Source organism: Oncorhynchus mykiss, chromosome 7 (assembly GCF_057628025.1).
Source record: "Oncorhynchus mykiss isolate SJ-2025 chromosome 7, ASM5762802v1, whole genome shotgun sequence".
Lineage (NCBI taxonomy): Eukaryota > Metazoa > Chordata > Actinopteri > Salmoniformes > Salmonidae > Oncorhynchus > Oncorhynchus mykiss.
In genome coordinates this window covers 70,490,546-70,503,363 of record NC_143028.1, presented here as the reverse complement: position 1 = coordinate 70,503,363, position 12,818 = coordinate 70,490,546, and the positions used below count along the sequence as shown (strand labels likewise).

The 12,818-nt window shown below is 42.0% G+C and overlaps 1 protein-coding gene across 1 annotated transcript in view; it reads left to right on the top strand.

The window, feature by feature from the left end:
- The window catches only part of LOC110528502 (integrin alpha-5), a 68,770-nt gene that overhangs the window by 52,255 nt on the left and 3,697 nt on the right, over nucleotides 1-12,818 (top strand). Inside the window, exons 19-26 of the mRNA XM_021610605.3 lie at nucleotides 853-920; nucleotides 9,113-9,263; nucleotides 9,545-9,637; nucleotides 9,926-10,005; nucleotides 10,498-10,578; nucleotides 11,118-11,223; nucleotides 11,470-11,628; nucleotides 11,837-11,947. Of these exons, the coding sequence (XP_021466280.2) occupies nucleotides 853-920; nucleotides 9,113-9,263; nucleotides 9,545-9,637; nucleotides 9,926-10,005; nucleotides 10,498-10,578; nucleotides 11,118-11,223; nucleotides 11,470-11,628; nucleotides 11,837-11,947 (849 nt within the window). The remainder of the gene's footprint in view (nucleotides 1-852; nucleotides 921-9,112; nucleotides 9,264-9,544; nucleotides 9,638-9,925; nucleotides 10,006-10,497; nucleotides 10,579-11,117; nucleotides 11,224-11,469; nucleotides 11,629-11,836; nucleotides 11,948-12,818) is intronic.

Below are 12,818 nucleotides of genomic sequence, written 5' to 3'. Positions count from 1 at the left end.
CTACAGAAGAAGCCACTGCTGTCCAAAAAAAACATTGCTGCACATCTGAAGTTCGCAAAAGAGCATCCGGATGTCCTACAGCGCTTCTGGAAACATATTCAGTGGACAAATGATACTAAAGTTCAGTTGTTTGGAAGGAAGGAACATAGAACACTGTGTGAAGAAAAAGAGGCACAGCACACCAACATCAAAACCTCATCCCAATTGTAAAGTCTGGTGAAGGGAGCATCACGGTTTGGAGCTGCTTTGCTGCTATCATCGACGGAAAAATGAATTCCCCAGTTTATCAAGACATTTTGCAGGAGAATGTAAGGCTACCTGTCCCCCATTTGAAGCTCAACAGAAGTTGGGTGATGCAACAGGACAATGAACCAAAACACAGAAGTAAATCAACAACAGAATGGCTTCAACAGAAGAAAATACGCCTTCTGGAGTGGCCCAATCAGAGTCCTGACCTCAACCCGACTGAGATGCTGTGGCATGACCTCAAGAGAGCGGCTCACAGACATCCCAATAATATTCCTGAACTGACACAGTTTTGTAAAGACAAATGGTCCAAAACTCCTCCTGACTGTTGTGCAGGTCTGATCCTCAACTACAGAAAACATTTGGTTGAGGTTATTGCTGCCAGAGGGTCAACCAGTTTATTAAATCCAAGGGTTCACATACCTTTCCCACCCTGCACTGTGAATGTTTACACGGTGTGTTCAATAAAGACATGAAAACATATAATTGTTTGTGTGTTATTAGTTTAGGCAGACTGTGTTTGTCTATTGTTGTGACTTAGATGACGATCAGATCACATTTTTTATTTGAAAAATATAAATCTCTCTCCATCCCTCTGTTCTGCAGGCCCAAATTCAGCTGGACTGTGGGGAGGACAACATCTGTGTTCCTGACCTCAAACTGGCCGTTTATGGGTGAGCTGAAGTCCCCTCTCCGTTACCTGAGACCAGGGCATTATACCGGAATGGCCTCCTTTGCTATTCTCCCCTCTCCCTCGTGACCCATGATATGTGAAAGGACTCAGCAGGTCTCCAGCACATAAAAGGTCAACTCCAGTGCAGAAAGTATTTTTTTCATGCCACATAAATGACATAAATAGCATATTACATGGACAAATGATACACAGGAGTACCCTATGATATGCTTGTTTGTTTATCTGGAATTCATTTAAAGTAGCACCACTGGGCACCATGTGGTACCAGGTTGTTGTCATTTTTTTGTGTATTCTTCTAAAGCAAGTAACTTTGAACACATAGCCACAGGAACATATACAAAAGTATGTGGATACCCTTCAAATGACTGGATTTGGCTATTTCAGACACACCTGTTGCTGACAGGTGTATAAAACAGAGCACACAGCCATGCAATCTCCATAGACAAACACTGGCAGTAGAATGGCCTTACTGACGAGATCAGTGACATTCAACGTGGCACCGTCATAGGATGCCACCTTTCCAACAAGTCAGTTGGTCAAATTTCTGCCCTGCTAGAGCTTCCCCGGTCAACTGTAAGTGCTGTTATTGGGAAGTGGAAACATCTAGGAGCAACAACGGCTCAGCTGCGAAGTGGTAGGCCACACAAGCTCACAGAACGAGACCGCCGAGTGCTGAAGCACGTTGAGCGTTCCAAACTTCCTCTGGAAGCAACGTCAACATAGTAACTGTTTGTTGGGAGCTTCATGAAATGGGTTTCTATAGCTGAGCAGCCACACACAAGCATAAGGTCCCCAATGTGCAATGCCAAGCGTCGTCTGGAGTGGGGTAAAGCTTGCCTCTATTGGATTCTGGAGCAGTGGAAACGCGTTCTCTGGAGAGATGAATCTCACTTCACCATCTGGGAAGTCCGACAGACGAATCTGGGTTTGGCGAATGCCAGGAGAATGCTACCTGCCCGAATGCATAGTGACAACTTTAATGTTTGGTGGAGGAGGAATAATGGTCTGGGGCTGTTTTTCATGGTTCGGGCTATGCCCCTTAGTTCCAATAAAGAGAAATCTTAGAGCTACAGAATACAATGACATTCTAGACGATTCTGTGCTTCCAACTTTGTGGTAACAGTTTGGGAAAGGCCCTTTCCTGTTTCAGCATGACAATGCCTCCATGCACAAAGTGAGGTCCATGCAGAAATGGTTTGTCGAGATTGGTGTGGAAGAACTTGACTGGCCTGCACAGAGCCCTGACCCTCAACACCATCGAACACCTTTGGGATGAATTGGAACGCCGTCTGCGACCCAGGTCTAATCATCGATCATCAATGCCCAACCTCACTAATGCTCTTGAGGCTGAATGGAAGCATGTCACCGCAGCAATGTTCCAACATCAAGTAGAAAGCCTTTCCAGAAGAGTGGAGGCTGCATATGGGGGACCAACTCCATATTAATGCCCATGATTTTAAAATACGATGTTTGACGAGCAGGTGTCCACATACTTTTGGTCATGTAGTGTAGTTATTCACATGAAATAAATTGAGGTCCAAAGATGAAAATATGATCATAAACCAGGAGTATATTGATTCATCTAGATTCTCAGAATATCCCTGTGCTCTAGTCAGACACCATAATCCTATCCAAAAGTCAGTCTAAGCTCCCTGATACATGTACTGTAAAAACAATAATCATTCAACTATTAACTTAGATAATATAATTTTTTGAAGGGACTTCCATAACATATACTTTTGGTCATGTAGCATGTGTTTACACACCTTGATTGCAGAAACGCTTTTCTTTTCTCAGGAGAGTAACAAAATGGTTTGTGTCCTCTTGGTCATGGTTATTAATGGTTGATCATTGTTGTTTGAGTGTTGGACAACAGGAGAATATGTTGCATTTTAGGCTGATTGGAACAACTGGGACAATTCACAAAACAAGTTCAAGCTTTTTCTTTGCTCTCACTTGTAGTAGTTTGTTTCACGACTACCGGCACAATTCAATCATGTTAAGAGTTTCCCATGAAAAACTGGAATGTTTGTTTTCAGTTTCCACGAGACCAAATCACTCAGTCACTCAGAAAATAAAATATGATTCAGCACTTTCACTCTGCAGCTTCGACGACCTCATTGAAATGTAATACGCAGCTTGTTTTTTAGGCCTTAAATTGTTTACTTCCTGAGAAATCCCATGCAGAAGGATGTTTTGTGTTCACAACCTTGAGGCCCGTCACGGAGATAAAAGTACCAGTAGTACTTTGTTGTTCCACACAAAGTACTACCACACAAAGTACTACTGGTACTTTGTGTGGTACATCCTCTGGCTTCAATTAAACATTGAACTATTTGATTGTACACATGATTATATTTCATGTACATGTTTTCCTATATAACATCTTAAAATCTTTGAATCAAATCAAATGCGACTTACAACCCCATCTCTCCCCACCACCTCAAAGCTCCCTTCCTCTCTCGCAGTCGGCACTACGGTGTTTGTGATAGACTATCCATGGTGTCGCTTCCACTGCGCTTCGTCAAACTGGCCTGGCCATAATTGGAATCATCTGAGTGGTCCTGGTGCAGAGCATGGTGTCATTGTGTCTGTACCTCGAGTGGACAGAGGGTGGGGGATAAGAGGAAGGGGTCAGGCCAAGGGATCGACCCTCAACATCTGTACTTGGCTCTAGCTCTTTCTGCTCAATAGACAGCATGAATGTATTACTACATTTGGAAGTATGGGGGCGGGAGTGGTGTGAAGTGGATTTATCACTACACAGGAAGTGCTTTACACAGGGGTGTCAGTGTGAGTTCATATGTTGTTGGTGGGGGCTGGTTTTTATTTAACCTTTATTTAACTAGGCAAGTCAGTTAAGAACAAGTTCTTATTTATAGTGATGGCCTACTTTTTTTATTTATTTTTTATTTCACCTTTATTTAACCAGGTAGGCCAGTTGAAAACAAGTTCTCATTTACAACTGCGATCTGGCCAAAATAGAGCAAAGCAGTGCGACAAAAACAACACAGTTACACATGGAATTAACAAACGTACAGTCAATAACAAAATGTTAAAATCTGTATACAGTGTGAGCAAATGAAGTAAGGAGGTAAGGCAATAAATTGGCCAATAGTGGCAAAGTAATGACAATTTAGCAATTTACACTGGAGTGATAGATGTGCAGATGAGGATGTGCAAGTAGAAATACTGGTGTGCAAAAGAGTAGAAAAACAAATATGGGGGGGGGGACGTGAGTCTGGAAGGAGAGTTTACAGTCTAACCAGACACCTAGGTATTTGTAGTTGTCCACATATTCTAAGTCAGAACCGTCCAGAGTAGTGATGCTTAGGTCGGGCGGGCAGGTACAGGCAGAGATCGGTTGAAGATTTTACTAGCATTTAAGAGCAGTTGGAGGCCACTGAAGGAGTGTTGTATGGCGTTGAAGCTCATTTGGAGGTTTGTTAGCACAGTGTCCAAAGAAGGGCCAGAAGTATACAGAATGGTGTCGTCTGCGTAGAGGTGGATCAAAGAATCACCCGCAGCAAGAGCGACATCATTGATATATACAAAGAAAAGAGTCAGCCTGAGAAGTGAACCCTGTGGCACCCTGTGGCATAGAGACTACCAGAGGTCCAGACAACAGGCCCTCCAATTTGACACACTGAACTCTATCTGAGAAGTAGTTAGTGAACCAGGCGAGGCAATCATTAGAGAAACCAAGGCTGTTTAGTCTGCCGTTAAGAATACGGTGATTGACAGAGTTGAAAGCCTTGGCCAGGTCAATGAAGGCGGAAGTACTGTCTTTTGTTTCAATTCAAACCAGGGTTCAACTAAAAATAAACAATACATATAGGCCAGGGGTTTCAAGCTCTGGTTGATTTGAAATGTCATCTTCAAGTTGATCATTAATATGTTGGATTCATGTCTCCATCTCAACCAAAAATCTAAGTTAAAGAATAGGACTAAATCAAATCAAACTTTAAATGCACTTTAAATAAAGTTTGATTTGATTTAATCTTATTGTTTGACTTTGATTATTGGTTGAGATGGAGATGTGAATCCAATATACCAGTTATTAATTCGTAGACAAACTGGAATTAAAGCCAGACTAAGTCAGTGGCGCAAAATATGTTGATATTTGGTTGTGTTGACAACCAAACATAATTCAACATAACTTCTGCAACTAAAGCATTACGTCTCCAACATTACGTCTCCAACATTACGTCTCCAACATTACGTCTCCAACATTACGTCTCCAACTAAAGCATTACGTCTCCAACATTACGTCTCCAACATTACGTCTCCAACTAAAGCATTACGTCTCCAACATTACGTCTCCAACTAAAGCATTACGTCTCCAACATTACGTCTCCAACTAAAGCATTACGTCTCCAACATTACGTCTCCAACATTACGTCTCCAACTAAAGCATTACGTCTCCAACTAAAGCATTACGTCTCCAACTAAAGCATTACGTCTCCAACATTACGTCTCCAACTAAAGCATTACGTCTCCAACATTACGTCTCCAACATTACGTCTCCAACATTACGTCTCCAACTAAAGCATTACGTCTCCAACTAAAGCATTACGTCTCCAACATTACGTCTCCAACATTACGTCTCCAACATTACGTCTCCAACTAAAGCATTACGTCTCCAACATTACGTCTCCAACATTACGTCTCCAACATTACGTCTCCAACATTACGTCTCCAACTAAAGCATTACGTCTCCAACTAAAGCATTACGTCTCCAACATTACGTCTCCAACTAAAGCATTACGTCTCCAACATTACGTCTCCAACATTACGTCTCCAACATTACGTCTCCAACTAAAGCATTACGTCTCCAACTAAAGCATTACGTCTCCAACATTACGTCTCCAACATTACGTCTCCAACTAAAGCATTACGTCTCCAACATTACGTCTCCAACATTACGTCTCCAACATTACGTCTCCAACTAAAGCATTACGTCTCCAACTAAAGCATTACGTCTCCAACATTACGTCTCCAACTAAAGCATTACGTCTCCAACATTACGTCTCCAACATTACGTCTCCAACATTACGTCTCCAACATTACGTCTCCAACTAAAGCATTACGTCTCCAACATTACGTCTCCAACATTACGTCTCCAACATTACGTCTCCAACTAAAGCATTACGTCTCCAACTAAAACATTACGTCTCCAACTAAAGCATTACGTCTCCAACATTACGTCTCCAACTAAAGCATTACGTCTCCAACATTACGTCTCCAACTAAAGCATTACGTCTCCAACATTACGTCTCCAACTAAAGCATTACGTCTCCAACTAAAGCATTACGTCTCCAACTAAAGCATTACGTCTCCAACATTACGTCTCCAACTAAAGCATTACGTCTCCAACATTACGTCTCCAACATTACGTCTCCAACTAAAGCATTACGTCTCCAACTAAAGCATTACGTCTCCAACTAAAGCATTACGTCTCCAACTAAAGCATTACGTCTCCAACATTACGTCTCCAACTAAAGCATTACGTCTCCAACATTACGTCTCCAACATTACGTCTCCAACATTACGTCTCCAACTAAAGCATTACGTCTCCAACTAAAGCATTACGTCTCCAACATTACGTCTCCAACTAAAGCATTACGTCTCCAACATTACGTCTCCAACATTACGTCTCCATCATTACGTCTCCAACTAAAGCATTACGTCTCCAACTAAAGCATTACGTCTCCAACATTACGTCTCCAACATTACGTCTCCAACATTACGTCTCCAACTAAAGCATTACGTCTCCAACATTACGTCTCCAACATTACGTCTCCAACATTACGTCTCCAACTAAAGCATTACGTCTCCAACTAAAGCATTACGTCTCCAACATTACGTCTCCAACTAAAGCATTACGTCTCCAACATTACGTCTCCAACATTACGTCTCCAACATTACGTCTCCAACTAAAGCATTACGTCTCCAACTAAAGCATTACGTCTCCAACATTATGTCTCCAACATTACGTCTCCAACATTACATCTCCAACTAAAGCATTACGTCTCCAACATTACGTCTCCAACATTACGTCTCCAACATTACGTCTCCAACTAAAGCATTACGTCTCCAACTAAAGCATTACGTCTCCAACATTACGTCTCCAACTAAAGCATTACGTCTCCAACATTACGTCTCCAACATTACGTCTCCAACATTACGTCTCCAACATTACGTCTCCAACATTACGTCTCCAACTAAAGCATTACGTCTCCAACATTACGTCTCCAACATTACGTCTCCAACTAAAGCATTACGTCTCCAACTAAAGCATTACGTCTCCAACTAAAGCATTACGTCTCCAACTAAAGCATTACGTCTCCAACATTACGTCTCCAACTAAAGCATTACGTCTCCAACATTACGTCTCCAACTAAAGCATTACGTCTCCAACTAAAGCATTACGTCTCCAACTAAAGCATTACGTCTCCAACATTACGTCTCCAACTAAAGCATTACGTCTCCAACATTACGTCTCCAACATTACGTCTCCAACTAAAGCATTACGTCTCCAACTAAAGCATTACGTCTCCAACATTACGTCTCCAACATTACGTCTCCAACATTACGTCTCCAACTAAAGCATTACGTCTCCAACTAAAGCATTACGTCTCCAACTAAAGCATTACGTCTCCAACATTACGACTCCAACTAAAGCGTTACGTCTCCAACATTACGTCTCCAACTAAAGCATTACGTCTCCAACATTACGTCTCCAACTAAAGCATTACGTCTCCAACATTACGTCTCCAACTAAAGCAAAAATAGAAGTTAAAGAATAGGATTAAGTCAGTGGCTCAGATTAAACTATCAAAGCATGAGATATTTGGTTGCGTTGTCAACCAAACAAAATTCAATATTACTTTTGTATTACAGTAAATAGCCTAAATGTATCTTACAAACTAATATAACAGTATTTATTCAACCTTAAAATGAGTAACACATCCATGGCCACATTTTGAAGATAGGCTACTGTAACTATACATGTCTTCTTATGTAGTCATAGAATGCATTCATGTTAAAGATGCATAGCATAGAAAGGCTGCAGCTCTGTGGAGATCTTCACAATTGCTATAATAATCTGTGCAGAATCTCGAACAGCATTGATCCCTTGCACTATGTTCTCAACAGCAATCCAGGTCCTTTGGTTCTGCTATTAGATGAAGAACAGTGATAACACATTAAGTTGTTGTATAAATACATCATATCTGACATTCTACTCCTATTTAAACTTTTCTATGCTTTTAAATGGTTGAAAGCGCAGTGACAACACATTGGGAATTCAACAAACGTCTGGCTGTATTTTTGAGTGGGTGAATAAAGGCTGAAATCTCATGGGGCAGCAGGGTAGCCTAGTGGTTAAAGCGTTGGACTAGTAATTGAAAGGTTGCAAGTTCATATCCCTGAGCTGACAAGGTACAAATCTGTCGTTCTGCCCCTGAACAGGCAGTTAACCCACTGTTCCTAGGCCGTCATTGAAAATAAGAATTTGTTCTTAACTGACTTGCCTAGTTAAATAAAGGTATACATTTTTTTTTTGATTAACATCTCAACCAAATATTACCCACATTTCCATGTTGAAATGACTCAGTGTGACCAGTGGGAACACACTTATGAAGATAATGAGCAGATAATGAGCATTGACTGTAGGATACACACGTATGGTTACCACCACCGTAGGAAAACGTAGGATGCTTGGAGACAAGACAACGTTGTGTGGTGGTTGTTTGCGGGTTAATGCTTTTTTCCTCCACTGATATTGTTACAGACAATGTCCAGCAGCTCCCTAGCAGACCTTTAATTGCTCTTGAAACATGAAAGGAGATTATTTACTAATTTATGTTCATCATATGTAAACAATGCAACAACAAAAAACAATGCAGATTTTTTATATTGTGTTATTGACTGTACGTTTGTTTATGTGTAACTGTTTGATTTTGTCACACTGCTTTGCTTTATCTTGGCCAGGTAGCAGTTGTAAATGAGAACTTGTTCTCAACTGGCCTACCTGGTTAAATAAAGGTGAAATAAAAAATAAAATGCAAATTCCATGAGAGACAAACCATCTGCAACAGGTCTCGTCGTGTTTGGGGGAAAAAATAACTTGTTTTACGTTGTTGTTGTATTTTCTTGTGGTTTCCTTAGCGATAGGACAGAGGTGTATCTTGGCGACGAGAACTCCCTGACCCTGACCTTCAATGCCAGGAACGAGGGAGAGGGCGGGGCCTACGAGGCAGAGCTTTACGTGGTACTGCCCGCGGAGGCTGACTACAGTGGTATTGCCCGCAACAATGCGGTGAGGGAGCAACCATCTGTCCTGTCCCTCTTATGTTATGGCTAATGTTCATAATATGTTTCTAATGGAAATGGCAGTGGTAAAATAATAAAGATACATATGCTAATCCACATAACAATAATTGAACTAATACCAATATAGTGTTGATACTAATGATAGCCTGATGCCTAAAACAATGGTTATGATCTAAACGTTTTGAGAAAACGTGGAAATGCTGTGAAGTAAATTGCTGTCTTTGTCTCTCTCGCCATAATTCTGCTCGTACTGTATCTCATATGCAGAGTCTGACTCAGCTGACCTGTAGCTACGAGGCAGAGAATCAGACCCGCTCTCTGGTCTGTGACCTGGGCAACCCTATGAAGTCTGGGACAAGTGTGAGTGGATCTTCATGGACTAACTGTTTCTTAAATTCAAATTGAGCTTTATTGTCACAAAAGGAACTATTCAATATTGCCGCGGCAGTATGGTATTTCTGTCCGTCTGATTGTGAGTTTTTGTATGTCTTTGCAATTCTGCGTCTTTACAACTGATGCTGCGTGCTCCAGATTGATCCAGGGTCTGTTAATGACTGTTTGTGTGTTTGACGGACTGCCTTGCTGACAGATCTGAGGTAGCTTTATCTCTAGTGTCTGATCGCCTGTCTTTTCTATGGATCTTCACAGTTGTGGGCAGGCCTCCGCTTCACTGTGCCTCGACTGAAGGACACTCACAATACAGTACAGTTTGAGCTCCAGATACGCAGGTAAGTCGCAGTTGCAGCTTCAGCACAGAAAGTGTATAAATTACTTTGTATTTTTTGAATGTATTCATATTTAGCTGAATGTGAGTGATACATTCTTTTTTTACCCTTTCAAATGTGTTTTGTTAAAAAAGTACCTAAATCCTTCTAAATTTTTAACCTTTATTTAACCAGGCAAGTCAGTTAAGAACAAATTCTTATTTTCAATGACGGCCTAGGAACAGTGGGTTAACTGCCTGTTCAGGGGCAGAACGACAGATTTGTACCATGTCAGCTTGGGGGTTTGAACCTTCCGGTTACTAGTCCAACACTCTAACCACTAGGCTACCCTAGCTACCCTCAATACTTCCATACTTATGACCTTGAGCTAAGGTTAGGGTTAGTGGATAGTTAGTTCAAGTGTTGTCGACAGTTAGGCGAACATCTACAAACCATCTACAGTATTTGGCACAATCCAAATTAAGTGTTGCACTTGTCTGTTCTTTCTCCAATCAGTAAAAATGAGAATAAATCCCAGAGTGATGATGAGCTCTTTCATCTGGAGGTGGCTGTGGTTGCTGATGTTATCCTACAGGGGTGAGTCATCATGGCTGGATGGACGAACGAACAAACAAGCTAATGACTGAATGCTCTCCATCACCATCACTAATAAACATACTCTCTGTTTAGCTACACTCAAAGTGACTGGGTACCAATATATTGCAACTCAACAGCCCCAGCGACATTGTAAAATATCTTTCTTTATAAACTGGGCGGTTCGAGCGCTAAGTGCTGATTGGCTGACAGCCATGGTATATCAGACTGTATACCACAGCTATGACAAAACATTTATTTCTACTGCTCAAATTACGTTGGTAACCAGTTTATAATAGCAATAAGGCACCTTGGGGGTTTGTGGTATATGGCCAATATACAACGGCTAAGGGCTGTATCCAGGCACTCCGCGTTGCGTCGTGCTTAAGAACAGCCCTTAACCGTGGTATATTGGCAATATACCACACTCCCTCGGGCCTTATTGCTTGAGTACCACATTCTGTTGGGTATGTCTACTGCATCCACTCCTACTCGTTTATCCTCTTTTCCAACTTGTATCTTTCTCCTTTTCTCGATTGAAGCGTTTCTCGTCCGGACAAGCTCCTCTTCCCTCCCCCGAACTGGAGGATGAGCCACAGCCTACAAGAGGAGCAGGATGTTGGGCCTGAGATCCAGCATGTGTACGAGGTACTCAGCGTGTGCCACGATTTACTCAGTGTGTGCCACGAGAGTTGATTTTGTGTTGTGTTTATTTTTATTAAGTGGAGTCAAATAGGGATGGGTTGTTGAACAAATGCTTATCTTCTTAGCTTCCTGGTACAGTATGCTGACTTGGGTTCTCTCTCTCTCTCTCTTCCTCACTCTCTCCTCCTCTGTCTCTTCTTCTCTCTCTCTTCCTCTTTCACTCTCTCTCTCTGTCTCTCTCTCTTTCAGTTGGTGAACAACGGGCCCAGTATGATCAGTCAGTCAGTGCTGGAGCTGCGCTGCCCTCTGAAATCTCAGGGTCACGACCTTTTGTACCCTCTGGAGGTCATCACTCAGGGACCACTCGACTGCAGCTCCAACCACACCCTCAATGCACTGAAGCTCAAGGTGAGGGACAGACTTACACACATACATACAAAAGGACCTGCTTATATTATACTTCCACAAGCACTCATCCCAGATACTGTATACATTCACGCCCACCCCTGATACCTTGTCTTTTACTTTGTGTAGTGTCATATCATTCACACTATTTATACCAAGGATATGCAGTGGTCCAGTGGTACCCAGATAACTAGTCTGTGTGTGTTGCCAGCTCCAGCCTCCTACAACAGAGCAGCCACCCTCACCACTGACAGCCAGCCCTGAACACCACGTCCAGAGGAGAGAGGTCTACAGGGATCCTCTGGATGAACAAGGAAACCTGGTGAGATAACCTGGTGTGTGTCTGTGTTTTGGGGAAGGGGGTTGGTGGGGTTCTACAGTCACCTCTGGTACGTGCAGTGTGATGTGTGATGTTGTTGGCATGTATTTTGAGAGCAATTAATGCTGAAACCGATAAAGACCGATAAAAAAACAGAACTAGCTACAGATTCTTCAAATGGAAACATGACTATGCACGCACACACACAGCCATCCACTGACAGGACTAACCCCACTCTCAGTCCCTACAGTGTTATAAAGCTAGCCAGTAGTGCCTCCTGAGAGCTGTTCTTCTGATCCCCCATATGAAGACCGGGAGATGTTTTCCCTTATTTTTTCCTTTATTTTTCTCTCACGTGATAACCCCCCCCCCACCCCACCACATACTCGTCTTGTTTAGGGGTTCGACATGCCTAACCCATGTGGCGTCAACACTGACACACGGCCGCAGAGGTCTATTGACTCTGAAAACAGTAAAACAGCAGATAGCTGCTGTTAAATGAAGTCACTTGGCACTTGGTCCGGGAGCAGAGAAGCTAGAGAGTATAGTGGTGATAATGAGGTGTCTTATGGGAGTTTATTGGCCTGCCTAACCTCTTCTCTTCCTGAAGTCATTGTCTATTATTCTTTTGTATTTATGTTCGTAGTTTTTCATCGTAAATGAAGTCTCTCTTTTTGAGTCAAGGATTTCGTTTCATGTCCTAACGATAACCTCATGAGCTGAATTACAACAGAAAGAAACATGAAAATCCATCCATTGTTTCCCCTAATACCGCAAAACACAAACCAAAGGGAAATTATTTTATTGTGAAAGGAGATGAGGATATCTATCATAATAAGCTCTGATCATAATTATACGTTGTAGAGAATTCATT